At 37.8% G+C, this 24,788-nt stretch overlaps 1 protein-coding gene across 2 annotated transcripts in view; it reads right to left on the bottom strand.

Annotated features, from left to right (window-relative positions):
• tcf25 (transcription factor 25 (basic helix-loop-helix)) overlaps positions 1–24,788 on the bottom strand; it is a 112,302-nt gene that overhangs the window by 14,866 nt on the left and 72,648 nt on the right. The window contains exons 10-11 of one of the 2 annotated variants that reach the window (XM_048164302.1): positions 2,335–2,414; positions 476–551 (exon numbers count right to left, since the gene is read on the bottom strand). In XM_048164302.1, the coding sequence (XP_048020259.1) occupies positions 476–551; positions 2,335–2,414 (156 nt within the window). The remainder of the gene's footprint in view (positions 1–475; positions 552–2,334; positions 2,415–24,788) is intronic. The other variant, XM_048164303.1, reaches the window with a different exon arrangement.

Here is a 24,788-nt window from a genome sequence, read left to right as displayed (position 1 = left end):
TGGAAAATCAAAGATTATGCAGGACCTGAAGGATTTTTCTGAAGAACAGAGCTCAATTTAACTGCTCAGGACAAACAAGGGACTCATGAACAACCATCACAAAAAAAAAAAAAAAAAAAAAAAAAACAGCTGTGGATCATCCAGGTAACCACACACAGTATTAAGAATCAAGGGTATTTAAACTTTTGAACTGGGTAATTTTTATAAATTCGGCTATTTTTGTTTGTTTGTTTGTTTGTTTGTTTTTTATCTTGTGGACTTGTATGTAAACATCTGTTTAATACTTTATTCAGCACAGTACTAAATAAAAAAATAACATGCAATTTTCATGATCCTTCTTATTTTGTTAAAATGATTAACATTTTTGCATATTCTGCAAGGGGTATGTAAACTTTTGAGCTTAACTGTATATGTTTATTTATTTTTAAAAAGAAGAAAATTGTTTGCTTGGACATACTGTGGCACATTCACTCACCTGCAGATTGAAGTTTGGTAGCAGTGAACGGAAAAACAAAGATAATGTGCTTTCATTTGAGGCCCCCATGTTCTGCCTGAAAACAGACACATTTTAATACATCAAAATTAATTTTTATTTATTTATTTATTTATTTTATTTACTAGTAAACAAGGCTGTTAAGAATATAATTTATGAATTTCAATGTATGCATGTATTTCAATTCAGTTCAGTATTTCATTTTTTTTAATAAATTTGCAAAGTTATCATAAATCTAGTTGTTGCTTTGTCATTATGGGGTATGGAGTGTATATTGATCTACATTAGGCATGGCCCGGTTACAAGTTTCAAGGTATACCGCAGTTTGAAAAAAGTCAGTTTCAAAACCAATAAAAACGGTTGGCGCTGAAACGGTTACTTGCCAGTTGCCTGGTAACTTTATGAATTTTGACAATGCATGGATGTGAGAATGTGATATGGCTTAGTGCAATTAACAAATCACAACGGTTATAATGTAATTATATAAATATATAGTCTGATGTGTGGCTTGGAGTAAAACAAGATACCAGTGTTCCTTCTTTTTTGTCTTTAGCTGATCACATGCTTGCCTCACTTAAGTGACTGCATTTTTTATTAATTAAAAGTTTGTTTGTTTTCTTTTTTTCACTTTGCAACATTTTGTACAAAATAAAACCATTTCAAAACAAATTTCATGGTTAAACATTAAAGCACATTAGTGTGATAAACATTCCGTTTTTTCATTTTATTTATTATGGACAAAATTATCCAAAATAACTTTTTTTTTTTTTTTTTTTAACACACAAAAACTAAAAGGTAAGCTCAGATAAATAAGGCCTATGTTGATCAATTCCAAAAGGAAATATAAAACCTGTCCTAATTGAAAGAAAACAAAAAGATTAAATCCAATATTTGATGATGATGTAGCATGAGAGATTCATAAGTAATTTTTTTGTAGGCTGGTAATTTTAGCCTGGGAACATCACAAGTGTTACAATGTGGGGAAAAAAACCCACGGAAAAATACAAAAAATGTTTGGGAAGTTGTTAGACTCTGGGTGAGAAAAGCTAGAAAATTTTAGTCCAATGCAGTAATATTAACTAGCATTTTCGAGGATGGAAAAATCCTTTCTGGGTCAAAATGACCCGAACACAACATGAGGGTTAAGAAGAATTAAATTATTTTATTTATTTAATTATTAAACCTGACATACGTTTACTACTGTTCCAAATATTCTGTATGTTTCTTAAAAATAAAATATATTGTGTTCAATAGAAAAAAAGTATTTTTTACCTAGATATTTAAAAATAACACATTTTAGAGACGTTATCACAATCCCGTGAAGCCGTGATATTTTTGCTTAAGGTTATCATATCGTCAAAATCTCTTACCGGCCCATGTCTAATCTACAGTGCATTCACAAAGTATCAGACCCTTTTTCACATGTCTAGTGCAAGGATAGGAAACGTCAGTCCTGGAGAGCCGCTATCTTGCAGAGTTTAGCTCCAACCATAATCAAACACACAAGCTAATCAATGTCTTCAGGATTACAAAAGCTACAGGCAAGTGAGTTTTTTTTTTCTTCTTCTTCAGGGTTGGAGCTAAATTCTCCAGGACCAACGTTGCCTACTCTTGGTCTAGTGATTAACAGCCAATAACAAATCAGTAATTCAAAAGTTTTCTCTCTTAAAATCAAGATCAAGCCCAAATATTTATATGTAATATATAATTTTAAAAACTGGAAAAAATTAAAATTTTGGTCGTTCATACAGGTTATGAACCCATGCATATTTGTTCATCAAAACACTATTATAAGCCCTGTGTCATGTAAGGTGGAGAACTTGAGGACATCTGGGTGGTACCTTTCTGGTCTGGTATAAGACACAATGGAGTCCATAGGAGGGAGAGGGTCAAAACCCATTCCTGGCTGTGTGGTCACTTCCTGTAAGAGAGAGAGGGGGAGGGGAGGTGTATTCAACCATTAAGCAATAGATCAAACAAAAACTACATATTTGATTTAAAACCCATTTTGCCACAGATGTTTCTAGACAGATTTTTATCTGATAATGTCATTTATCAGTTTCATGTGCAAGACTACCATGGCTAGAAAATGGTTATCTAATAGAGAAGTACTACTTATAAACCAACTTAACACAAATAAAATCAACACAGGAATGTGTGCATAACAAAGTGTGAACAATTAACACTCAAGGTTTGGGAAATGCGCTGGTACATTTTGCTGGATTTTCTTCACATAGCAGCTGTTAAGTCTGCGAGTAGTAAGCACACACTGTATATATTCAGAGAGACCTCGTATTTATTCCGAACAGTAACTGCACATGTAAAACTCTGAGTGCACTTCTCCTTCACTTCTAGTAACTCTCTCCTTCTCTCTTCTATACAGCGTCCCTAGCGGCAGCACAAGGAACTACATTATAAGACACAACAGTTCCCCTCTTTGTAAAAACATTTCTCTTAACTTAACCAAGGAAACTTGTACTCTGAACAAAGCAGTTGTGACAACCTAAGCAACTATTCAGTAACAGTCTGTACAGTATATTCATTGTATATTAAACAATGGTGTATAGGTTGCTTTAAAACTCATGACATGAATACATGAACTGTCAGCAAAACAGTAAATTGATACTCGAACATATTCAACTACATTGCTTTTAACGTTTTTGTAAACCACAAGTGCAAAACTCATTCAGAACAGTTTTCTTTTCTTTGAGAGCAATACCTTGTGCAACTTAGATGTAAAACAGTCCTATTTATTTGACCACATAGTCTTTGTGCCAAATAGGCTTAAGTCTCATACGTGAGACTTTCGCAGAGCTATGTGTAGTGTTGTGTGTTTGCTGTAAAGCATTACTGGCACAGTCAGTCAGTCCAGGTGAGTATGCCAGGTGGGCAGCATTCCACTTTTTCCATCACTGAGTAGGAAAGTGTTGGGTCCCACTCTCTTCTCTACTCTTACAGGAGCAGAGTATCTAGGGTGACCTTTTGGGGTTGCACGAGGAAGTCTTATTCTCACTCTCCCTCCCTCATCAAAGAGAGGATTGCGAGCACAGCGTTTGTGGTCAGTGTATCGTTTCATTTTGTCCTGTTTCTTTTTCACCTTTTCACGGACAGCAGAAAGATCACATTTACCCTCACCATGCAAAGGCAGGATGTTAAGCTTGGTTCGCATCTTTCTCCCGTACAGCAGTTCATATGGCGACACGCCCATAGTAGCGAGAGGAAAGACTTGAAAAACTCAGCAAAGATAGCTGAGGTGAACTGAGTACCATTGTCCGTAACAATGCACTCTGGATTGCCATGATGACTAAAGGCAGTACTCAGAAATTTGATAACATCCTCAGCAATTGTACTGCTAGCAAATGCGAGCTCAGGCCACTTGGAATGATAGTCTGTAAGTGTTATGGCATATCTGCAAGCAGGAGTAGCCGTTTCAAACGGTCCAACTATATCCAGACCCAGTTTTTTCCATGGGCCCTCAGAACATTCATTTCCTCATCATTATGCTCTCTTTCAGTGTCTGACTTTGAGACTGCCTGTGCTGCTTGTCCTGAGCTGATACAGCTGCGGAAGCAAATTACACTCGGCTGGCCACCCTCCGTCAAAGCAGTGAGTCAGGACTTGATTCCATACTTCAGAGTTCGAGACGAACTTGCAGTGAAAGATGCTTTCATTGTCAGAGGAACAAGGTTGTTAGTCCCTGTAGCCTTACGACACACATTGATTTCCTTGGCACATGAGGCTCACCAGGGAGTAGTCCGCACAAAACAGAGGTTGCGGGATCTCTACTGGTGGCCGCAGATGGACTCTCAGGTCCAGTCAACTATCTCTACATGCATTCCCTGCCAGTCCAATGACAAATCTGCTGTGACGCATCCAGCACCTCTGCTGCCAGTTCAGTTTGAGGGCCCAAAATTGATATAAACATATGAGAATCCATCAATATTTCTCCAAATGTGTATGCTTTTAAGCATATTAAGAAATGATGGTCAATATGAGATTTTAAGAGTCAAAATGTGAAGCTTGAGTCTTAGATCTTTTTAATGATGTATAGTTTGTCAACTGCACATCAACATTTAGGCTCTATAATATAACAAATATAGTAGCCTATATGAAATGCCCTAGAGGTAGGAATGTTCAGACGCGTTGCATCACAGAAATACATTATATTTTAAAGTATATTAAAATAGAAAACCATTATTTGGTTAGAGACTTGAGACTTCTTTTAAAAACATTATAATGGCAATGTGTTCAATCTTTTGACTGGTAGTGTAATTTAACATAGGCCTATACACAATTTTCTTCATATCATGTGCAATAATACGTGCATGCATGAGATCACAAAAATCATGTTTTTTTTTTTTGTCCTGAGTGGACTTTAATCCTGTTATCAGCATGATCACAGAGGGTTTTTTCACAGCCTACCTGACTGAAAGGCCTCATTAATATGCAAGTCATTTCAGGTCATTATTATTCAATTATTTTGTCTTCTCAGGTGAGAATCACCCATTATACATGAGGATTCACGCCCCCATGCATACTGTGTTTCTTGACCAAAAGTGTCTTAGAACATTTAAATCTCTCTATTGTTTTATATGAAGGAGTAGGCAGCATAATTTTTACATAATTCTGAAGCAAAAACTCTAGTCTACAACCTCCAATACCCAGAAGTCTTATGAACATAGATTTAATATACTTTTTTTGGCCTTATTTCAGTGACTTAAGTTTTTTGTTTTTTCAATAACCACGCATAAACATTATTCCTTCAAAAATACAAACATGTACGTACATGTTCCTCACATATTATTGTAGCCTAGTTTGTGCTGAATACAGTGTAATGACACTTTTGTCATTTATATGTTTATGAACAACTGAAAAAAGCACAAATGTCAGGGCATGTCAAAACTTCTCCAAGCCCCAAATCAGCCTCAGACTCCAGAGGGTTAATGATACTGTGAAGAAAGTACTCCATCTCGAAATCTGATCTGATAGTCATAAATTCAGCTAGGAGACCAAACAAAGGAACTTTGCCCACCAAATAGTGCTGCGCATCTATTGGCCATTACAACTCAGGGGGTGTGTTAGCTTGGTTTTCCATAAAAACAACGACACACAACTTTTCCGGTGTTCTCCCGATTGTCTCACGAGCACCTCGTGCACGTCTCTCCCGGGCGTCTCCGGTGACCACGCGCCTCCATCGCGCTCATCTTTTCGGGACCACCACTTCTTTGGACTCACTCTCTCTCTCTTCGGTTAAGTTACTTAAGTTTAAACCTCGTTTGAAAACCCCGCCGGAGAAACCCTCTCGGAAAGGACCAACCAAGCCAAGCGCACAAACTCTACTGCACACGGACTTGAACCAATAAGCAAGTATTATAATTTCTTTGAAATTCGTTTAAACTGATTTCTGTGCTGGCTTTCAAAAGGTTTAACTGTTGTAATTTGCCATTCTTTGATCATCTTTCTTTTCCTGTCTTTCGGTAGACAGATGTAACAGCCCAATACCTACAAAAAAGCTCCTGGGTGCAAAGTTTGTAAACCCAACAGGAAGTGAGATATTTTGAATTTTCTCTACAAAATTTTGGCAGTTTTTGCCATTTCCACATGTTGTACTTTAACGAACTCCTCCTAGAGCTTTAATCAGATCAACATCATATTTGGTCAGTCTAATCTAAAGGCCTTTGAGATGTTAAATTGCGAAGATCTAGAGTTTTCACCAAAGGGCGTGTCCGTGGCAGCATGACAAAGTTTGATGTTTTCGCCATGAAACAGGCAGTTATTGTAATTCAGACAAACAATGTCCGATCTGCCGCAAACTTCGCATGTTTTATTAGAGACCTGGCCTAAAGACATCTTCATAACAATATTTAGTTACAGTCATAGCGCCACCTGCAGGCAACAGGAAATTACATGTTTTACACTGTGATTAACTCCTCATGGAGATTTAACCAGATCAACATCATATGTTGTCAGTCTAATCTTAAGACCTTAGCGATGATAAATATCAAAGATCTTGAGTTTTCGGTGAAGGGCGTGTCCGTGGCGGCCTGACAAAGTCTGATGTTTCGCCATGAAAGAGGAAACTGTTGTAACTCAGGAATACTATGTCCGATCTGCTCCAAACTTCACATGTGTGATAAGAGTCCTAGCCTAAAGACGTCTATATGATAATATTCAGTTAGTCATAGCGCCACCTGGGGGCAACAGGAAATGACATGTTTTACACTGTGATTAACTCCTCATAGAGATTTAACCAGATCAACATCATATGTTGTCAGTTTAATCTTAAGACCTTAGCGATGATAAATATCAAAGATCTTGAGTTTTCGTTGAAGGGCGTGTCTGTGGCGGACTGATAAAGTCTGATGTTTCGCCATGAAAGAGGAAGCTGTTGTAACTCAGGCATACTATGTCCGATCATCTATATGACAATATTTAGTTAATCATAGCGCCACCTGCTGGCAACAGGAAATGGCATGCTTTACACTGTAATTCACTCCCAGTAACACATTTCAATATGCCACGAAGTACCAAACATGCTAGAGACACGTTAAATCATACAGCACTTGGCTGAGTGCTAATGTATGCGATTAACGCCATGAAACAGGAAGTTGTTGTAACTCAGGCATACAATGTCTGATCTGCTCCAAACTTCACATGTCATATAATAGTCCTGGCCTGAAGACATCAACATGGCAAAATTCAGTTACGGTCAAAGCGCCACCTGTTGGCAGCAGGAAGTGTGGCATTTCGAAATGACTTTGGCACAATTCTCCTGTATTCACTCGCTTATATGTATGTCACCCACTGATTACTGTTTTCCTAAGGCCAACAGGTGGCGGTGAGCCTGGGTGCGAGGGCCCTTTCATCGCTGCTTGCAGCTTTAATTAGGGCCCGAGCACCGATGGTGTGAGGACCCTATTGGAATTGCTCCATTTATTATTATTAGGGCCCGAGCACCGATGGTGTGAAGACCCTATTGGAATTGCTCCATTTATTATTATTATTAGGGCCCGAGCACCGATGGTGTGAGGACCCTATTGGAATTGCTCCGTTTATTAGGGCCCGAGCACAGATGGTGTGAGGACCCTATTGGAATTGCTCCGTTTATTAGGGCCAAAGCCCTGTAAGGGGCTGAAGGCCCTTTTGTTTTCTTTAGGATTATTATTAGGGCCAAAGCCCTGTAAGGGGCTGAAGGCCCTATTGTTTTCTTTAGGATTATTATTATTAGGGCCAAAGCCCTGTAAGGGGCTGAAGGCCCTATTGTTTTCTTTAGGATTATTAGGGCCAAAGCCCAAGGGGCTGAAGGCCCTATTGTTTTTCTTTAGGATTATTAGGGCCCAAGCGAAAATTCGCGCAGGGCCCTCTTGTTTTTCTAAGGATTATTATTATTTTTTTTTTTTTTTTTTTTTTTTTTTTTTTTTTTTCCGTCTTCCGGGGCTTTTTGGGGGCCTTAACATGCTCAAAAACTCTTGAAAATTGGCACACACATTGGAATCCGCGGCCAATTAGGACGCCGGGCAGAAGGCTGGTACCCGGGCGTGGCAGGGGGGCTCGACAGCGCCCCCTTGAAAAAGGTCTGAAAATTTGGTCCATATATTAAACACGCTTGCACGTATTAGTATGAAACTCAGTACACATATAGACCTCATCGGGCCGAACAACTTTCGTGCTCTAAGTTAAACGTCACGCCAACAGGAAGTCAGCTATTAAGGGTTGTTTGAAAAACGCATGCTCTGGAATTTGATATACTCCTCCTAGACGATTAATCCGATCGCCACCAAACTCGGTCAGCATGAAGTCAAGACACTGATGATTAAAAATTGCCAGGGGATTTTTGATATCTCGAACGGTTTGGTCCGTGGCGAGGCAACGAATTTATGGCGAGAAAAAGGAAACAGGAAATGTGTTATAACGTCTGCATACATATATTGATCTTTATGAAACTTCACGAGTGTGTTCGTTATAGGAGTCTGATCACATGGTATGTGACTATTGTGAGTCAAAGTTATAGCGCCACCAACTGGCAGCAGGAAGTGTATCACTTTTTGAAATGTTTTGAGATCACCCTCTTATTTTTACCTGATTTGCTTCAAACTTCATCAGTGTAATGTCAATACACAGCAGATGTAGACCTATGACAGGATTTTTGATATTTGAAATATTGTTGCCATGGCAACAGGTCAAACTGTAATAATATTCTTGAGTGTTTTTGAGGCTCTTAACATGCTTCAAATTGCATGAAACTCGACACACACATCAATATTGTCAACCAGTAGACATGGACAAAGCCATAGAAATGGGCGTGGTGGAGGGGCTCAGTAGCGCCACCTTTTGACAAAAGTGGGGGGGTTAGTTTTTCCTACAATCACCAAACTTCGGTACACATATTGTTCTCATCAAGCCGGACAATTTTCTAATTTACATTCATTAGCTCCGACCAACAGGAAGTCAGCTATTTTGGTTTGAATGTTAATTTTTTGAAAAAACAGGCTATGAATTTTATACTACTGCTCCTACAGGGTTTATCCAATTTACACCAAACTTTTTTTAACTTGTTGCTAACACATTGAAGTTGTTTAATTGCAAACGGATTTTGGATATCTCAAACGGTTTGGCCGTGGCGAGGCAACGAATTTATGGCAAGAAAAGGGAAACAAAGTGTTATAACTTCTGCATACATTAATTGATTTTGATGAAACTTCGGCTTAGTCTTCGTTGTACAAGGCTGATCACATGGATGTGACTATTGTGATTCAAAGTAATAGCGCCACCAACTGGAAGCAGAAAATGTGTCACTTTCAGCATACATTGAGATCACCCTCTTATTTTTACCTGATTTGCTTCAAAATTCATCAGAATAATGTTAAAACTTGGCACATGTAATCCTTTGAAAATGGGCAGGGAGGAGGGGCTCTATAGTGGCACCTTGTAGTGCAGTAAATGTGGAGTGAATTTGACATAGTCCTTTGATGTTTAACCGTTTTAAGTGCCTATTGCCCGCTGTGCACAGTTGCCCTGAAGCCACCGGGGTGGCGGTGCCACCGGGCTTGGGCCCGCCATCGCTGCTCGCAGCTATATTTATATTTTTTTTTCGACCATTCGGGCATTTTTGGGGGCCTTACCATGCTCGAAAACTCATGAAACTTTGCACATACATTGGAACCCGCGGCCATCAGGGCCGGGCAGAAGCTAGTACCCGGGCGTGGCAGGAGGGCTCGACAGCGCCCCCTTGAACAAGGTCCGAAATTTTGGTCTATATATCAAACACGCTTGCACATATAAGTATAAAACTCAGTACACATATAGACATCATCGGGCCAAACAACTTTCGTACTCTAAGTTATACGTCACCTCAATAGGAAGTAAGCTATTATGGGTTGTTTGAAAAACACATGCTCTGGAATTTGATATACTCCTCCTAGGCGATTAATCCGATCACCACCAAACTCGGTCAGCATAAAGTCAAGACATTTATGATGAAAAATTGCCAGCGGATTTTTGATATCTCGAACGGTTTGGCCTTGGCGAGGCAACAAATTTATGGCGAGAAAAGGGAAACAGGAAGTGTGTTATAACTTCTGCATACATTGATTGATGTTTATGAAACTTCAGCGGTGTGTTCGTTATAGGAGTCTGATCACATGGATGTGACTATTGTGAGTCAAAGTTATAGCGCCACCAACTGGCAGCAAGAAGTGTGTCACTTTCAAAATGCATTGAGTTCACTCTGTTATGTTTACCTGATTTGCTTCAAACTTCATCAGTGTAATGTCAATACACAGCAGATGTAGACCTGTGACAGGATTCTTGATATTTTAAATATTGTTGCCATGGCAACACATCAAACTTTAATAATATTCTTGAGTGTTTTTGAGGCTCTTAACATCCTTCAAATTGCATGAAACTCGATACACACATCAATATTGTCAACCAGTAGACATGGACAAAGCCATAGAAATGGGCGTGGTGGAGGGGCTCAGTAGCGCCACCTTTTGACAAAAGTGGGGGGGTAGTTTTTCCTACAGTCACCAAACTCGGTACACATATTTTTCTCATCAAGCCGGACAATTTTCTAATTTACATTCATTAGCTCCAACCAACAGGAAGTCAGCTATTTTGGTTTGAATGTTAATTTTTTGAAAAAACAGGCTTTGAATTTAATACTACTACTCCAACAGGGTTTATACAATTTACACCAAACTTTTTTTACTTGGTGCTAATACATTGAAGTTGTTTAATTGCAAACGGATTTTGGATATCTCAAATGGTTTGGCCGTGGCGAGGCAACGAATTAATAGCAAGAAAAGGGAAACAAAGTGTTATAACTTCTGCATACATTAATTGATTTTGATGAATCTTCGACTGTGTCTTCGTTCTACAAGGCTGATCACATAGATGTGACTATTGTGAGTCAAAGTTATAGCGCCACCAACTGGCAGCAGGAAATGTGTTACTTTCAGCATGCTTTGAGATCACCATCTTATGTTTACCCTATTTGCTTCAAACTTCATTTAAATAATGTCAAAACATGTCAGATGTAGACCTCTGAAAAGAATTGTGATATCTCAAACACAGTTGCCTTGGCAACGTATCAAACTTTTATATTGGTTTTGAATGCTTTTGAGACTCTTAGCGTGCTTCAAATTGTTTGACTCCACACACACATCAGGATTTTTAGCCAGTAGACATGGGCAAAGCCTTAGAAACGGGCAGGGAGGAGGGGCTCTATAGCGCTACCTTGTAGCGCAGTAAATGTGGAGTGAATTTGACAGGCCTTTTATGCTTAACTGTTTTAAATGCCCAATTGCCTGCCATGCACAGTTGCCCTGAAGCCACAGGGGTGGCGGTGCCACCGGGCTTTGGCCCGTCATCGCTGCTCGCAGCTATATTTATTATTATTCTCCAAAGTAAATCGCATTTTTGAGGGCCTAAACGTGCTCGAAAACTCATGAAACTTTGCACACACGTCAGAAGTGGTGAAAATTTACGTCTGTTATGGGTAGCAGCATTAGGCGTGGCAAAATGGCTCGATAGCGTTATCTAACGTACAGCCCCTCTCGCTACATTTCACTAAGGTTTTGAAATTCGGTACACACATTTATCAGCCTGATACCTACAAAAAAGTCTCTTGGAGCGAAATCCGAAACCGAACAGTAAGTCAGATATTTTGAATTAATTCACAGTTTTTTGCATTTTCCAGACGTTGTACTTTAACGAACTCCTCCTAGAGTTTTTATCAGATCAATGTCATATTTGGTCAGTCTAATCTAAAGGCCTTTGTGACGTTAAATTGCGAAGATCTAGAGTTTTCACTGAAGGGCGTGTCCGTGGCGCCCTGACAAAGTTTGATGTTTTCGCCATGAAACAGGAAGTTGTTGTAATTCAGACAAACAATGTCCGATCTGCCCCAAACTTCACATGTTTTATTAGAGACCTGGCCTGAAGACATCTTCATAACAATATTCGGTTACAATCATAGCGCCACCTGGGCGCAACAGGAAATGGCATGTTTTACACTGTGATTAACTCCTCATAGAGATTTAACCAGATCAACATCAAATGTTATCAGTCTAATCTTAAGACCTTAGCAATGAAAAATTTCAAAGATCTTGAGTTTTTGCTGAAGGGCGTGTCTATGGCGGCCTGACAAAGTCTGATGTTTCGCCATGAAAGAGGAAGCTGCTGTAACTCAGGCATACTATGTCTGAACTGCTCCAAACTTCACATGTGTGATAAGAGTCCTGGCCTAAAGACATCTATATGACAATATTCAGTTATCCATAGCACCACCTGCTAGCAACAGGAAATGGTATGCTTTACACTGTAATTCACTACCAGATTCACATTTTAGTATGCCACGAAGTACCAAACATGCTAGAGACACGTTAAATCATGCAACACTTGGCTGAGTGCTAATTTATGCGATTAACGCCACTAAAGAAACAGGAAGTTGTTGTAACTCAGGCATACAATGTCCGATCTACTCCAAACTTCACATGTTCAATAAAAGTCCTGGCCTGAAGACATCAACATAGCAATATTCAGTTATGATCAAAGCGCCACCTGTTGATAGCAGGAAGTGTGGCATTTTGAAATGACTTTGGTATAATTCTCCTGTATTCACTCGATTACATGCATGTCGCCCACTGTTCACTGTTTTCCTGAGGCCAACAGGTGGCGGTGAGCCCGGGTGTGAGGGCCCTTTCAACGCTGCTTGCAGCTTTAATTTTATTTATTTTTATTTAAGTTTTTTATTTATTCAAATTTATTTGCTCTTTTCATCAGATCGTGGTTTTATCTCTGTATTAGTATTACTGGATCTGAGCTGCGTTTGACACTATCGACCACAACATTCTTTTGAATATACTCGAAAATTATGTAGACATTAGTGGAATTGCACTGGCATGGTTCAAATCATACTTATCTGACCGTTATCAGTTTGTGGCAGTAAATGAAGAGATGTCATACCGATCACAAGTTCAGCGTGGAGTACCGCAAGGCTCAGTACTAGGACCGTTGCTTTTCACTCTGTACATCAGGGCTATTCAAGTAGTTTAATTCGAGAGTGGGATTATCAAATCAAAAAGTTGAGGTGGGCCGTGTCTTATTGGTAAGAATTATTAGTAACACTTTATTTTAAGGGTCCAGAATAATGCTTTAGTTAAGCACTAATTAATGATTAACTTGTTCACAATTATTCATTAGTTAAACATGGACACAATAGTAATTAATTATTAACTTTACATTTTAAGGGTACTGAATTATGCATTAGTTAAGCAAAAATAAACTAGTAATTAATGATTTACTTGTTCACAATTATTCATTAGTTAAACATGGACACAAAAGTAATTAATGATTAACGTAACATATAGTAGGGCATATTAACCATTATTTACAAATTATTAAAACATTTGAAAGAAACACATTTATGCTATAAATAAACAAAAGTAACCTAGTAATTAAAAATAAACTGAATGTACAGTAAACACCTTTTAGTCATTATCTACAATTTAATAAGCCATATATTATTTTTGTGTAGTGATGTAATTATATTTCTGTGCCATTCTATTAAGTTAACCAAACAATAAACTATTATGCTTAATTCAATTATGCTTAATTACGAATGGTTTTGCAGTTATAAATTGCTAAAATAGTATAATAAAGACAATTTGACCCCCAAAGTGAAAGGTATATCCACATTAATTATGGCACTTATTGAGTGATATTCAAGTTTATTGACCAGAATAAGCCAATAATTGAGGCCAAACTGCTATTAATACAGTACTAATAAAGGCAATTTGACCCTCTATTCTAAAGTGAAAGCTAAATCCTCATATATTATGGCACTTATTGAGTGATATTTAAGTTTATTGATGAGAATAAGCCAATAATTAAGGCTCAATCCTCAATCAAGGCACTTATTGAATGGTCTCATTGTTATACAAGTATTAATACATAACTTTTACAGACACAAAACATACTTTTTTTTGTACTTTTGGATAAATGGTGAAAGATACAACATGGATGTATTGGCAACATTTCAATGTAAGCATATTACGCTTTTACAGCAGAAATACTTAAAGGAGAACCCCTGGTGTTAAGACTTGTATGGCTTAATATAACGTAAATGATCAGTGGTGTATAAAGTACTCGAAAACCATACTTGAGTAAAAGTATAGATATCTTACCAGAAAATGACTTTGGTAGAAGTTAAAGTCACTGTTTAGAATGTTACTTGAGTAAAAGTTTTAAAGTATGTGATATTTTTTGTACTTAAGAAAAGTATTTTTTGGATATTAAACGTACTTAAGTATTGAAATTAAAAGTACAAGTAAATGTAAAATACAAAAGGAGCAAAAAAATATTAAAAATTGTTCTATACACAGTTTGAGCAGCAAGATTGTGTTCAGTTTTAACTCTTATATTTTGTTTCTTTGAATTAAAAAAATGTCTGTTTATTGTCATTTTACATGTATAAAAAAACTAATATATTAATTATACATTGATCGTTCATGTTAATTCATAGTGCATTATAACTAATGTAAGAGACAACTTTAAAATGTTAAAATGGTAATGTTGAAATTAAAAATGAACAATACTTTTATTAACCTTATTTAATGTTACAAATGGACTCTTATTGTAAAGTGTTACCATTTCATATAAATCCAAACAGTCATGCTTAAAAATTACCATCTTTACAAACAAAGGGATAGCATGGGTCTATTATATGTATACTTTCACACATTATTTGCCTCTATTTTAGAAAACTTGATGATTAGCTAATCAAAATGTGTTACAGTGCTGATAAAAAAAGAACTGAAATCAAATACATTTCTGATTTATGTTTCTGTTGCTGCATGAGGAGGATACAGTTTAAATATGCAACTTCACTGGGTAATGAATGCATAACAGAACAAATGGATATAACGAATGCAAATGAATGGTAACAATCGTGACAAACACTTGGTATTTTTGTCACATTGTTTTAAAAGCTTGAGATACTACTAATGTTAGCATCCTCTCAGCCTCGATGGCAAACATAATACTGTTCTCCACTAATGCAGCATCTACTCAACAAACTAATTACTTTATAGTGATATGAAAACATGTAATGTAGTGTACACTGTATAACATACTGTTTTGTTGTTTAAATACGTTTTTGAAGTGTCCCACTCTGTGTAGTTCGCAGCCTCACGTCACGTGTCAAAACAAACTCTAGGAGGCATCAGTGATAGTTTTTATTTCGCCTCTAGAGGTCGCTCTCATACTGTATAATGACAGCGCACTCTTCTCAGCCGCTCCAGCAACGGATGCAACCCGGAAAATGAAATCAACCGCGGTTGTGCGAGCACTTGTTTGCGCATGCTTGCTTGCAGTCTGTGTTCTTCTGACTTTATTTTGTAGTAAGTAACGAAAATGCTTTGGGAAAATATATTGGAGTAAAAGTATACATTTTATTTAGGAAATGTATTGGAGTAAAATTAAAAGTTGACAGAAATATAAAAACTCAAGTAAAGTAGAGATTCTCCCAAAAAATACTTAAGTACTGTAACGAAGTATTACTTCTTTGTTACATTACACCACTGTAAATGATGACTCTTACTGAAATATGTAGTAGAAAACCCATGAAAGATTTACGTTATTTAACCCTCTGGGGTCTGAGGATTTTCGGGGCCCTGGAGAAGTTTTGACATGCCCTGACATTTGTGCTTTTTCAGTTGTTCATAAACATTAATGGAAAAAGTGTCATTACACTGTATTCAGCACAAACTAGGCTACAATAATATGTGAGCAACATGTATGTACATGTTTGTGTTTTTGAAGGAATAACATTTATGCATGGTTATTGAAAAAAACGAAAAACTTAAGTCACTGAAATAAAGCCAAAAAAATATATTAAATCTGTGTTCATAAGACTTCTGGGTATTGGAGGTTGTAGACTAGAGTTTTTGATTCAAATTGATGTAAAATTATCCTGCCTACTCGTTCATTTATAACAATATATTTATTTAGTTTTTGTAAGACACTTTTTGTCAAGAAACACAGTATGCGTGGAGGCGTGAATCATCATGAATAATGGGTCATTTACACCTGAGAAGACAAAAGAATCGCATAATGAGCTGTAATGACTTGCATATTAATGAGGCCTTTCAGTCAGGTTAGTCAGGTTCAGTTAGGTTGTGAAAAAACCCTCTGTGATCATGTCTCAAGCTCATCATGGTGTATATCAAACATACAAAAAACCAGCAATACTGTGAAATATTATTACAATTTAAAATAATGGTATTCTATTATATACTTTAAAATATAATGTATTTCTGTGATGCAAAGTGTCTGAACAATTATGTTACTTCTATGGCATTTCATACAGCCTTTTAGCTTAAAAACATGCCCATTTGGAGCAATATTGATGGATTCTCATATGTTTGTGTCAATTTTCTATACAGAGGGGTAATATTTATTTAATATTTATTGTCATTACTATGAGCGCTGGATACTGTGTTTTCAATTCATACTTGCAGCCGGAGGGCACTCTGTGCACCTTTAGTCCACATATTAATCTAAAGAAGAACAGGATATTCCAGGAACTAATAGGAGAGAGCGCGGCAACAGCACTGGTAAGATCATTTAGTCTCATTACTTTTAATGAAGATGATTGTGTTTTGAGCGCCTGCTACTTACTTTCAATTTGATTTGCAGCAGTTTGCACTTTGTCTTGCTAAATAGATACTCAGCTACTCTAATCCGGCAATGTGTGCTGCGGTAGCGCTGTCATATCTGACTATAACATGTTTAGCCTATAACATGCTCTCAGACATTTATTTTTTAGTATTTTTGGGAGGAGTTAAATTTACATATGTGGTTTCAACAACCAGATGCATTCAGACCTGTTCAGTTTTGACTTGAATCCCTCCCAGACCACCTCCTGAAGTGGTTTGAGCGATCGGATTTATATCCGTCTCTAATGTGTTCCAGAGGGCATTTAGACCTGGGGCCTCACTTATAAAACTGTGCGTAGATTTCATCCTAAAAGTGTACGTACGCACAAAAAAAATCAGATTTATAAAACCAAGCGTACACCAGATCCTGCGCACAAATCCCTTTATAAATCCCAGTCAGCGGAAGATTGTGCGTACATGCATCTCCACCCTGTCTCCTGTCTCCCAAAATCACCATATATGGCTCTTAAGACGCCTAGTTTTACTATGCATAACCTCATCTGCATATCATTTCCATGCATGTTCCCATCCACGTGACACCATGGTTAACATTTGTGCCATACACATTACATTGCTAAAAATCATCCAATATTCTTATGTTTTAGAATAAATATATCAAAATATGCATAAAAACAAAATTGTATTAAATACTTAAGATAAAAGTTTTAGAATAGAGTTGATTCATTCATTTCCACTGGCCAAATAATATTTTAATTGTTTTAAACAATTCGAATCAAATTTATGAAGTTTTGCTGATAAGGTGAACATAGTTTTTAGGAAGTTTATAGGCTATATTTTTTAGTGGAAACAGATCAGCCTACTTATTTATTGCAGTGTAAATACAATTGTCTTTCTCTGCGCTTCACTGAAGTATTTTAAAAAGGAAACATGCAAATCTTACAGTTTTCCACAAATTATATCCTTCATATTCAGTGGTAATTGTTTGAAGATCCTTCACACGACATCAACACCTCCATGCAGCTGCGGTTATACAGTAAGATATTATCATTGGAGCTATTCAAACAGGACAATGGACCGTTCGACCACCAAAATCCAGCAGTGTCTTCCATAATATCTAAGTTAAGTGTGCATTGATCGTTGTTCTCGCTAAAATATTTTGTCATAATAATTCCTCTTTAAACAAAACTGCAGATGTTGTGCTCCTAGCGCTCCTCGCTGTCATTAAAGCAGCGTGTCACAGGAAAAGTGATCAAAAGTAGCACATCTACTATCTAAATTCATATAATTTCTGTTTAACTTCTCTGTAATGACTGCGTAATGTAATTTCAGCACTTATCGCCAATAGTGAAAGTGTAATATAAATATATATCAAAATGAAAACGTGAGTTTCCATGCGAGTTTAAATCATTCTTTTATTTATTTTAACTGTTATTGTGAACATGCACTGTATGATTATGACTCAATTAGGATTTAAAGTGGTTTTCCTTCATCTGCCGTCAGTCCCTCAGCTCACCATCGGTGTCGCCAAACTGCTCTGTCTCCAGAATGTCCGTACGCACGGCTCAAAGTTTGCTTAAAGGTGCACACATTCTCCTGTCAAGTTTGTTTTTTATAGATCACAACCTTTGCGTGGGAACTGGCGTACGCACGTTTCCAGCCCCATTTGTGTGTACGCACGCTTTATACACTGCGTTCCAAATTATTATGCAAGAGACAAATCAGTAAGATTTGTGTACAATAAACATTCAGATTTTAGTTTTTCTAAGAAAATGTTTGTTTATTTATCCATGTCTTTTTAGATAACTGGTATCAATCTCAGACAAAATAATTTCCAGATCTATGGTTGTTCCACATTAAGTCACAGTTCTCATGCAATAAGGAGAGGAAAAAAAATCTTTCTGAAGATGAAAAGCATGTAATGGTGCAATGTTGTGCAAAAGACATGAAAACAACTAATATTGTGTGAAACTGAATGGAGATTATCGAATTATCGTAAGATTTGTGAGTGATTTAGAGCACAGCAGAATTCGGTTAGATAAAGGCTTATTAAGGAAAGCTCCTTTCAAAAAAATTAATTGTATTAAAAGGGCAGCTATAAAAAAAGCCAGTGTTGAGCAGCAAACAGGTATTTGAAGCTGCTGGTGTCTCTGGAGTCTCAAGAAGCTCTCCATGCAGGCTGGCAGTTGTGCGTAAAGATGCATTTTAGACACCACTAACCAAACCTCACAAAGAAAAACATTGTCTTTAAATATACATTAGTTTTCTGTTTTCAGCCCATTTCACTCCTAATACAGTATAATACTGTAGAGGCATTACATTATGGGATTGTTGTTGTTTTTTCTGCACTCATTTCAAATTTCTAGGCCAGGCATACATTTTAGCATCTCTCTCAGCGCTTTTAGTGTTTCACGTCAACTCTTCAGGGTTTAATGTTATCATTAAATGATATTTGAGTGAATAGTGTTTTACTCAGTCTTGTTGGGAATGTTGAGGCTGTTTCATCCAATTTAAAACTAGTTAAATCGAGTGATTTGTGGTTTGTAACTAAGAGGTGTGTGTCAAATTAAAACGCTTCTCACTGGGTGTCACAACGCTGTTTAATAATGGTATACAGGACTGGGAATAAACGCAGCTCCTTTAAGCTTTCGCTCCGTTATCCACTGGGCCATGCTGTGTAGTTCAAACTAGTGAAACACCTGAAAACAGCACTATTTGTTCTGTATTTGTTGTTACTGACTGAGAAACAACTTCAGATGATTCAGTGACATAGAGGTCCGAACGAATTAGAATCATTTCAGATGGTTATGCAAGCGCGTTTAGCCAATTCACGGAAAAGAAAGAATCGAGCAAAAAAATGATTAATTCACAAATGATTGGAATTACTGGTTAAGTTGACAGAAATATGGGACACACATAATTGCTGAAATATTTGTACAGAAAACATTTCTCAGGTCAGTTGGGGGAGCGTGCATGTTACGAACAGTGCATATATAGCTGTACAGCTGCAGGTGCCACTGCAGCCACGTATCTAACCAAATTTAGCCGCACCGCTAGGGAAAGAGGAGGGGGGAGGTTGGGTGCCCTCGGGCCGGGTGAAGATGATTGGTGGGCCGGATTTGGCCCGCAGGCCGCCAGTTTAATAGCCCTGCTGTCATGCTACCCTTGGGAGATATCAGGAAGCATGGCGTTAGTTTTCACTGTTACGCTGATGATACTCAGCTCTTTATTTCTTTATTTCTATTTCTTCGTGATGTAACTTACCTATTCACAAAATTAACGGAATGCATAGCTGATATAAAAAAATTGGATAACTAGCAGTTTCCTACAACTAAATTCAGAAAAAAAAAAAACAGATTCTAATTATTGGACCAAAAACCTCTGCACATAATAACCTAGAATACTGTAACACTTGATGGCTGAAGAGATTGAGTAATGGCTGAAGAGGTGAGTAATTAATGGCAGAATTTTTGGGTGAACTAACCCTTTAAATCTTTGTTGTCAGGAACCTGGGGTGTTCTCTTTAGGGCTTTTCACACTTGAAATAATTAACCCTGGGTCTTTAAAAACCCCGGGTAAACGGAATCCTCGGGTTATCTTGCTTCACGTTTCACACTGTTCATAATTTACCCAGAGTTAACAATTAATTCTGGGCATTCATAAGCTGACTTTTCACAATGTACATACCTAAACCCCGGGTTAATGTTCTTATTTGCATATTTGCGGTGTCAGTGTCATTAATTGGATAAACGCAGTGTGTGACCTGTTTACATAGCTCGCATCCTCGTATTGCCGTACTATCGAGTTTATATTGAAATGGACATTTCGGACTATAAAAGGTAAGAACGAAACGGTCTCTTCTTCACTCAAACTGTCACGTTTTCTGTCAGCATTTGACATTTTTACTGTTCATACAATGCGCAGTGTTTCCGTGACTGTTCAAAGCGCGCAAATATAAGTACGCAATTGGTTGTAAATTTCTAATATCTGGCTGTAACATTCTAACACTGCATCGTTTCACACTGTACAAGTTTGGCAAAGCAATGCTGGGTTAACACCGCAAAAGTGGTGCTAACCCTGCTCCAGAGCAGGGTTTCATAACCCCGGATAAAAAGCAGTGCTAACCCCGTTTCTAAATAAGTGTGAAATGTTCCTTTACCTGGGGTTAAAAGCGGTGTTTAGAATGACGATAACCCAGGGTTAAGTGCAGTGTGAAAAGCCCTTATGATACCAATCTTTCATTTGAAAGCCACTGTAGTGAATTCCAGGGCCCAGTTTACGGCTGGGCCCCTCTCTCTCCGAACAGTGGACAAAGGTTTGCTACATTCTGATTGGATCTTGGTGGACTAACACAAACAAACTGTCCAACGCCATCAGATAAAGATGGAAGGACAACATCCAGACCTCTCTTAGAGGGTAAGAAGAAGACCTCTTGTACCAAGCCTGGGAAGGACAAGGCTTCTCATTGGTCCACAGGCAGTTACTGCCCTTCACCATCTAGATGCTACTTCCTAAGGTTAGCCAGAGACTGCCATAAAAATTCCTCGGGACCTTAGCAGAAATGGGTGAAACAGAGAGATCACAAAGATCCATCCAAATCCATTCAAAACTATGTTTGAAAACCTTAGAACTGATGCAAACTACACATCCATTTCATACTTATTCACAGAAATAAGTATTCTCAGTGACCGCTATTTGTAGTGCAACATCTGATACAAATTTAGCTGTTAATGTACAATTGAATGACAGTTCAATCTTTTTCCATCATGTTTAGTCTCCATTTGTTTAGAATATTGCCAAAGGTATTCTGGTGGTGGTTTGGAAAGTGAGAAATGCATTGGTAAACTTTAAAGACACTATAAAGACTTCCAACTTTGTGCTTTATGCAAATGAGTTCCACAGGGGAGAGAAGGGTGGGCCACACTCTGTGTGTCCCCTCTGATGCCAGCAGCCAATCACAGCACTCGAATGGAGAAGCGCCAAAATGCAATCTCCTCCTCATCGGAAAGGGATAAAGGTACCCTTTCAACAGACACTCCTTGTTCTGAGTCTGTCTTGCACGAGGATAGACACAACAGATACACCGTTCTGAGTCTGCCCTTGAAAGGGGGAAGACGTAACAGACCGTTCTGAGTCCTGGCTTGCGAAGCTGAGACACAACAGATATACCGTTCTGAGCCTCTGGTCCATCCAGAAGAGACAACAACAGATCCCGTGATCTGAGCCTACAGCTTGTGAGGTAGCAACAGAGACGACCACGTTCTGAGCCTCTAGCTTGTGAAGAAAGAGACATCAACCAACACTACGTTCAGAGTTTCCGTCCGGCGAGACAGTAACAACATCTGCAACAAGGTTAAGCTCAGGAGAGCAAACCTTCACTTCAAGGTACCTTCGTCTGCGTGTTCCAGATTGTTAAGGACCTTCTGCACCTACACCAGGGCCTCATCTGCGTGTTCCAGATTTTAGGACCTTTTGGTGCTCCAGGAGATCAGCATCCCACAGAGCTTCGTGTTCAAAACTGTTGAAACTGATTCTGGCTCCTCTCCCCACTGCACTGTCGCCCAGCACAACCAGTGGAAGACATCACCGTCATCGGACTCGACCAAGTAAAACGTAAATATCACTTAACCAAACCTCATTCCAGAGACCTTGGCATTGTTGTATATTATCAGTATATAATTTCCTAATTTCCATTAGATGTAATATAGCTGATGTTAGTTAATAACAAATAATCTTTCGTTTATTTGTTTGGTGCATAATAAGGTTCTCCACCTTATTATTTTCAGAGAAACAGTTTATCTTTCCATAAGATAACGTAGCTCTTCCATAGCCACACCCAACTTAATCACTTGTATTCTATGTATCTTACGCACTTTATTCCTTTATCATTCATAGTATTCATTTAGTAGTTGTGTTAGTTATTCTTGTTTATCTTATTGTTAATAAAATTTATTTTATTACACTTGTGTCTTCCTTGTGCTGATAATACAGAAAATGTTCTACAAGTTAGCAATATCACCAATCTTTCAGATAAATCAGCTGACCACTTTACATTAATTCTAAATGAATGAAAGCCCCTGTTGGGAGTGTTCTCATACTGCCAAGGTAACAGACCTTGACTGGTGCCCTGAACTAGGGAAAAAGGGGAAAGTGGTCATCTGATGTACTCATAACCACCTCTTAAGAGACATGTGTCCAAAAATCACAATGTCAGCGGTACATGAGTACCAATCCCTATTTTACTTTGTGTCCTAGGATGGACAAAGTAAAAATCACTACACCACATTTCTAGCATCTGTAAAACCACATTCATCCATATTAAAATTAATTAATCTAATCTTTGACATATGTTCTCAATGACAAATGCATAACACTTGGTGCATTCATGACCTCAAGGCTAGATTACTGTAATGCTCTACTGAGAAGGTTGCCTATTGGCTCCCTATTAAACATCGTATAGATTTTAAAATCTTGTTAATTACTTACAAAGCACTAAATAGTTGATCTCCCCAGAACTTGAGCGAGCAAAATGTACACAACTTAAAAAAAGAAACATCACATAGCGTAAATAAGTTGTCACAGAATACGAATATGTGAATAACTCAATTTTGACAAAAATGTCAGATAGAACTTTTTAATTGCAAGGGGACGATTTAGCACCTAAACTTTGGAACAGTCTTCCTAGCATTGTTCGGGAAGCAGACACACTCGGTCAGTTTAAATCTAGACTAAAAACACATCTCTTTAACCTGGTATACACACAACACATTATCAATTTATATTTTCACATCCGTTGCAGGATTGTTAGGCTGCATAAATTAGGTCAGCTGGAACCGGGAACATATCCTATAACACCCGATGTACTAATTACATCAGTGGTTGTCAACTGGTTTGGCCACATTTTCCCATGGTAATTAAGTCACGACCCACTGTTTTAGGAATTCAAATTTCCTTTTTTATAAAAAATAAATTATATATATAACAGCTCCGAGTCTTCTTCTATTATGCCTGATGAGTTTGGAGAACACTTGACAAGAGATCAGAGACCATTCCTTCATGCAGAATCTCTACAGATCCTTCAGATTCCCAGCTCCATGTTGGTGCTTCTACTCTTCAGTTCACTCCACTCATTTTCTTTAGGGCTCAGGTCAGGGGACTGGGATGGCCAGGGCAGAAGCTTGGTTTTGTGTTCAGTGACCATAATTACTTAATATGCTTTAAAGCATGCACATTTGGAGAAATACTGATGTATTCTCATATGTTTATGTCAATTTTCTATACAGAGGAGTGATATTTATTCAATATTTCTAGTCATCACTGTGAGCGCAGGATACTGTGTTTTCAATTCATACTTGCAGCCGGAGGGCGCTCTGTGTACATTTAGTCCACAAATGCCTCCTAAAGAAGAACAGGCCATGTGATATTCCAGGAACTAACAGAGGCTTCAAGAGATCGCTATAATATGCAGATAAACACTTTTGAAGACAATAAATACACGATTGAGATGATGTACACATGTATTGCCTCAGAATTTGCGTCTGAATAGCGCTCGTTCCGTGGGCGTGGTCGCATTAGCAGCTAATGAGCTGAATCACGGGCGTCTCTTTTCATACAGATTACATACATTTTTGTTTTCGATTTGATTTACACAATTTGAAACCTGACATTTCAATGTTTCTTTAGACTTAAGTCAAATTTTTTTTGTGATTAGTATTCACTAAGTTACAGTTCATTTTCTGAGAAGACAAGGGATAACACATGTTAGTTTTCTTTATTTTACAAAAAGCACAACATTTTGTTTTTACTCTGAGTGTACACAAATAAAAGAAGATATTCAACAGATTAAAATGGTGTATAAGTCTTAATTGTATGTGCAACATTGACTGAGTATTTTGAGTCTCTTTCACACTGGTAAGAAAAAAACCGAGGTGGTATCGTCGGCGATACCTCAGACTCCAGAGTGTTAAACAAGCAAATTTATTTGTAGGAATATGACTAATACTGATGAATAAATAGGCATATAAAGTAAGGCTATTAAATAGCAGTCCCAAACTAGTTTGTGTTAATAAAATAAAGTTGGTAAGTTGGCATGAGCCACCAGAGTAATTTAAAGGGGT

This window comes from Megalobrama amblycephala, linkage group LG17, assembly GCF_018812025.1.
Source record: "Megalobrama amblycephala isolate DHTTF-2021 linkage group LG17, ASM1881202v1, whole genome shotgun sequence".
NCBI classification, from domain to species: domain Eukaryota; kingdom Metazoa; phylum Chordata; class Actinopteri; order Cypriniformes; family Xenocyprididae; genus Megalobrama; species Megalobrama amblycephala.
The sequence above is the reverse complement of the archived record's forward strand: the minus strand, read 5'-3'. Positions and strand labels throughout refer to the sequence as shown.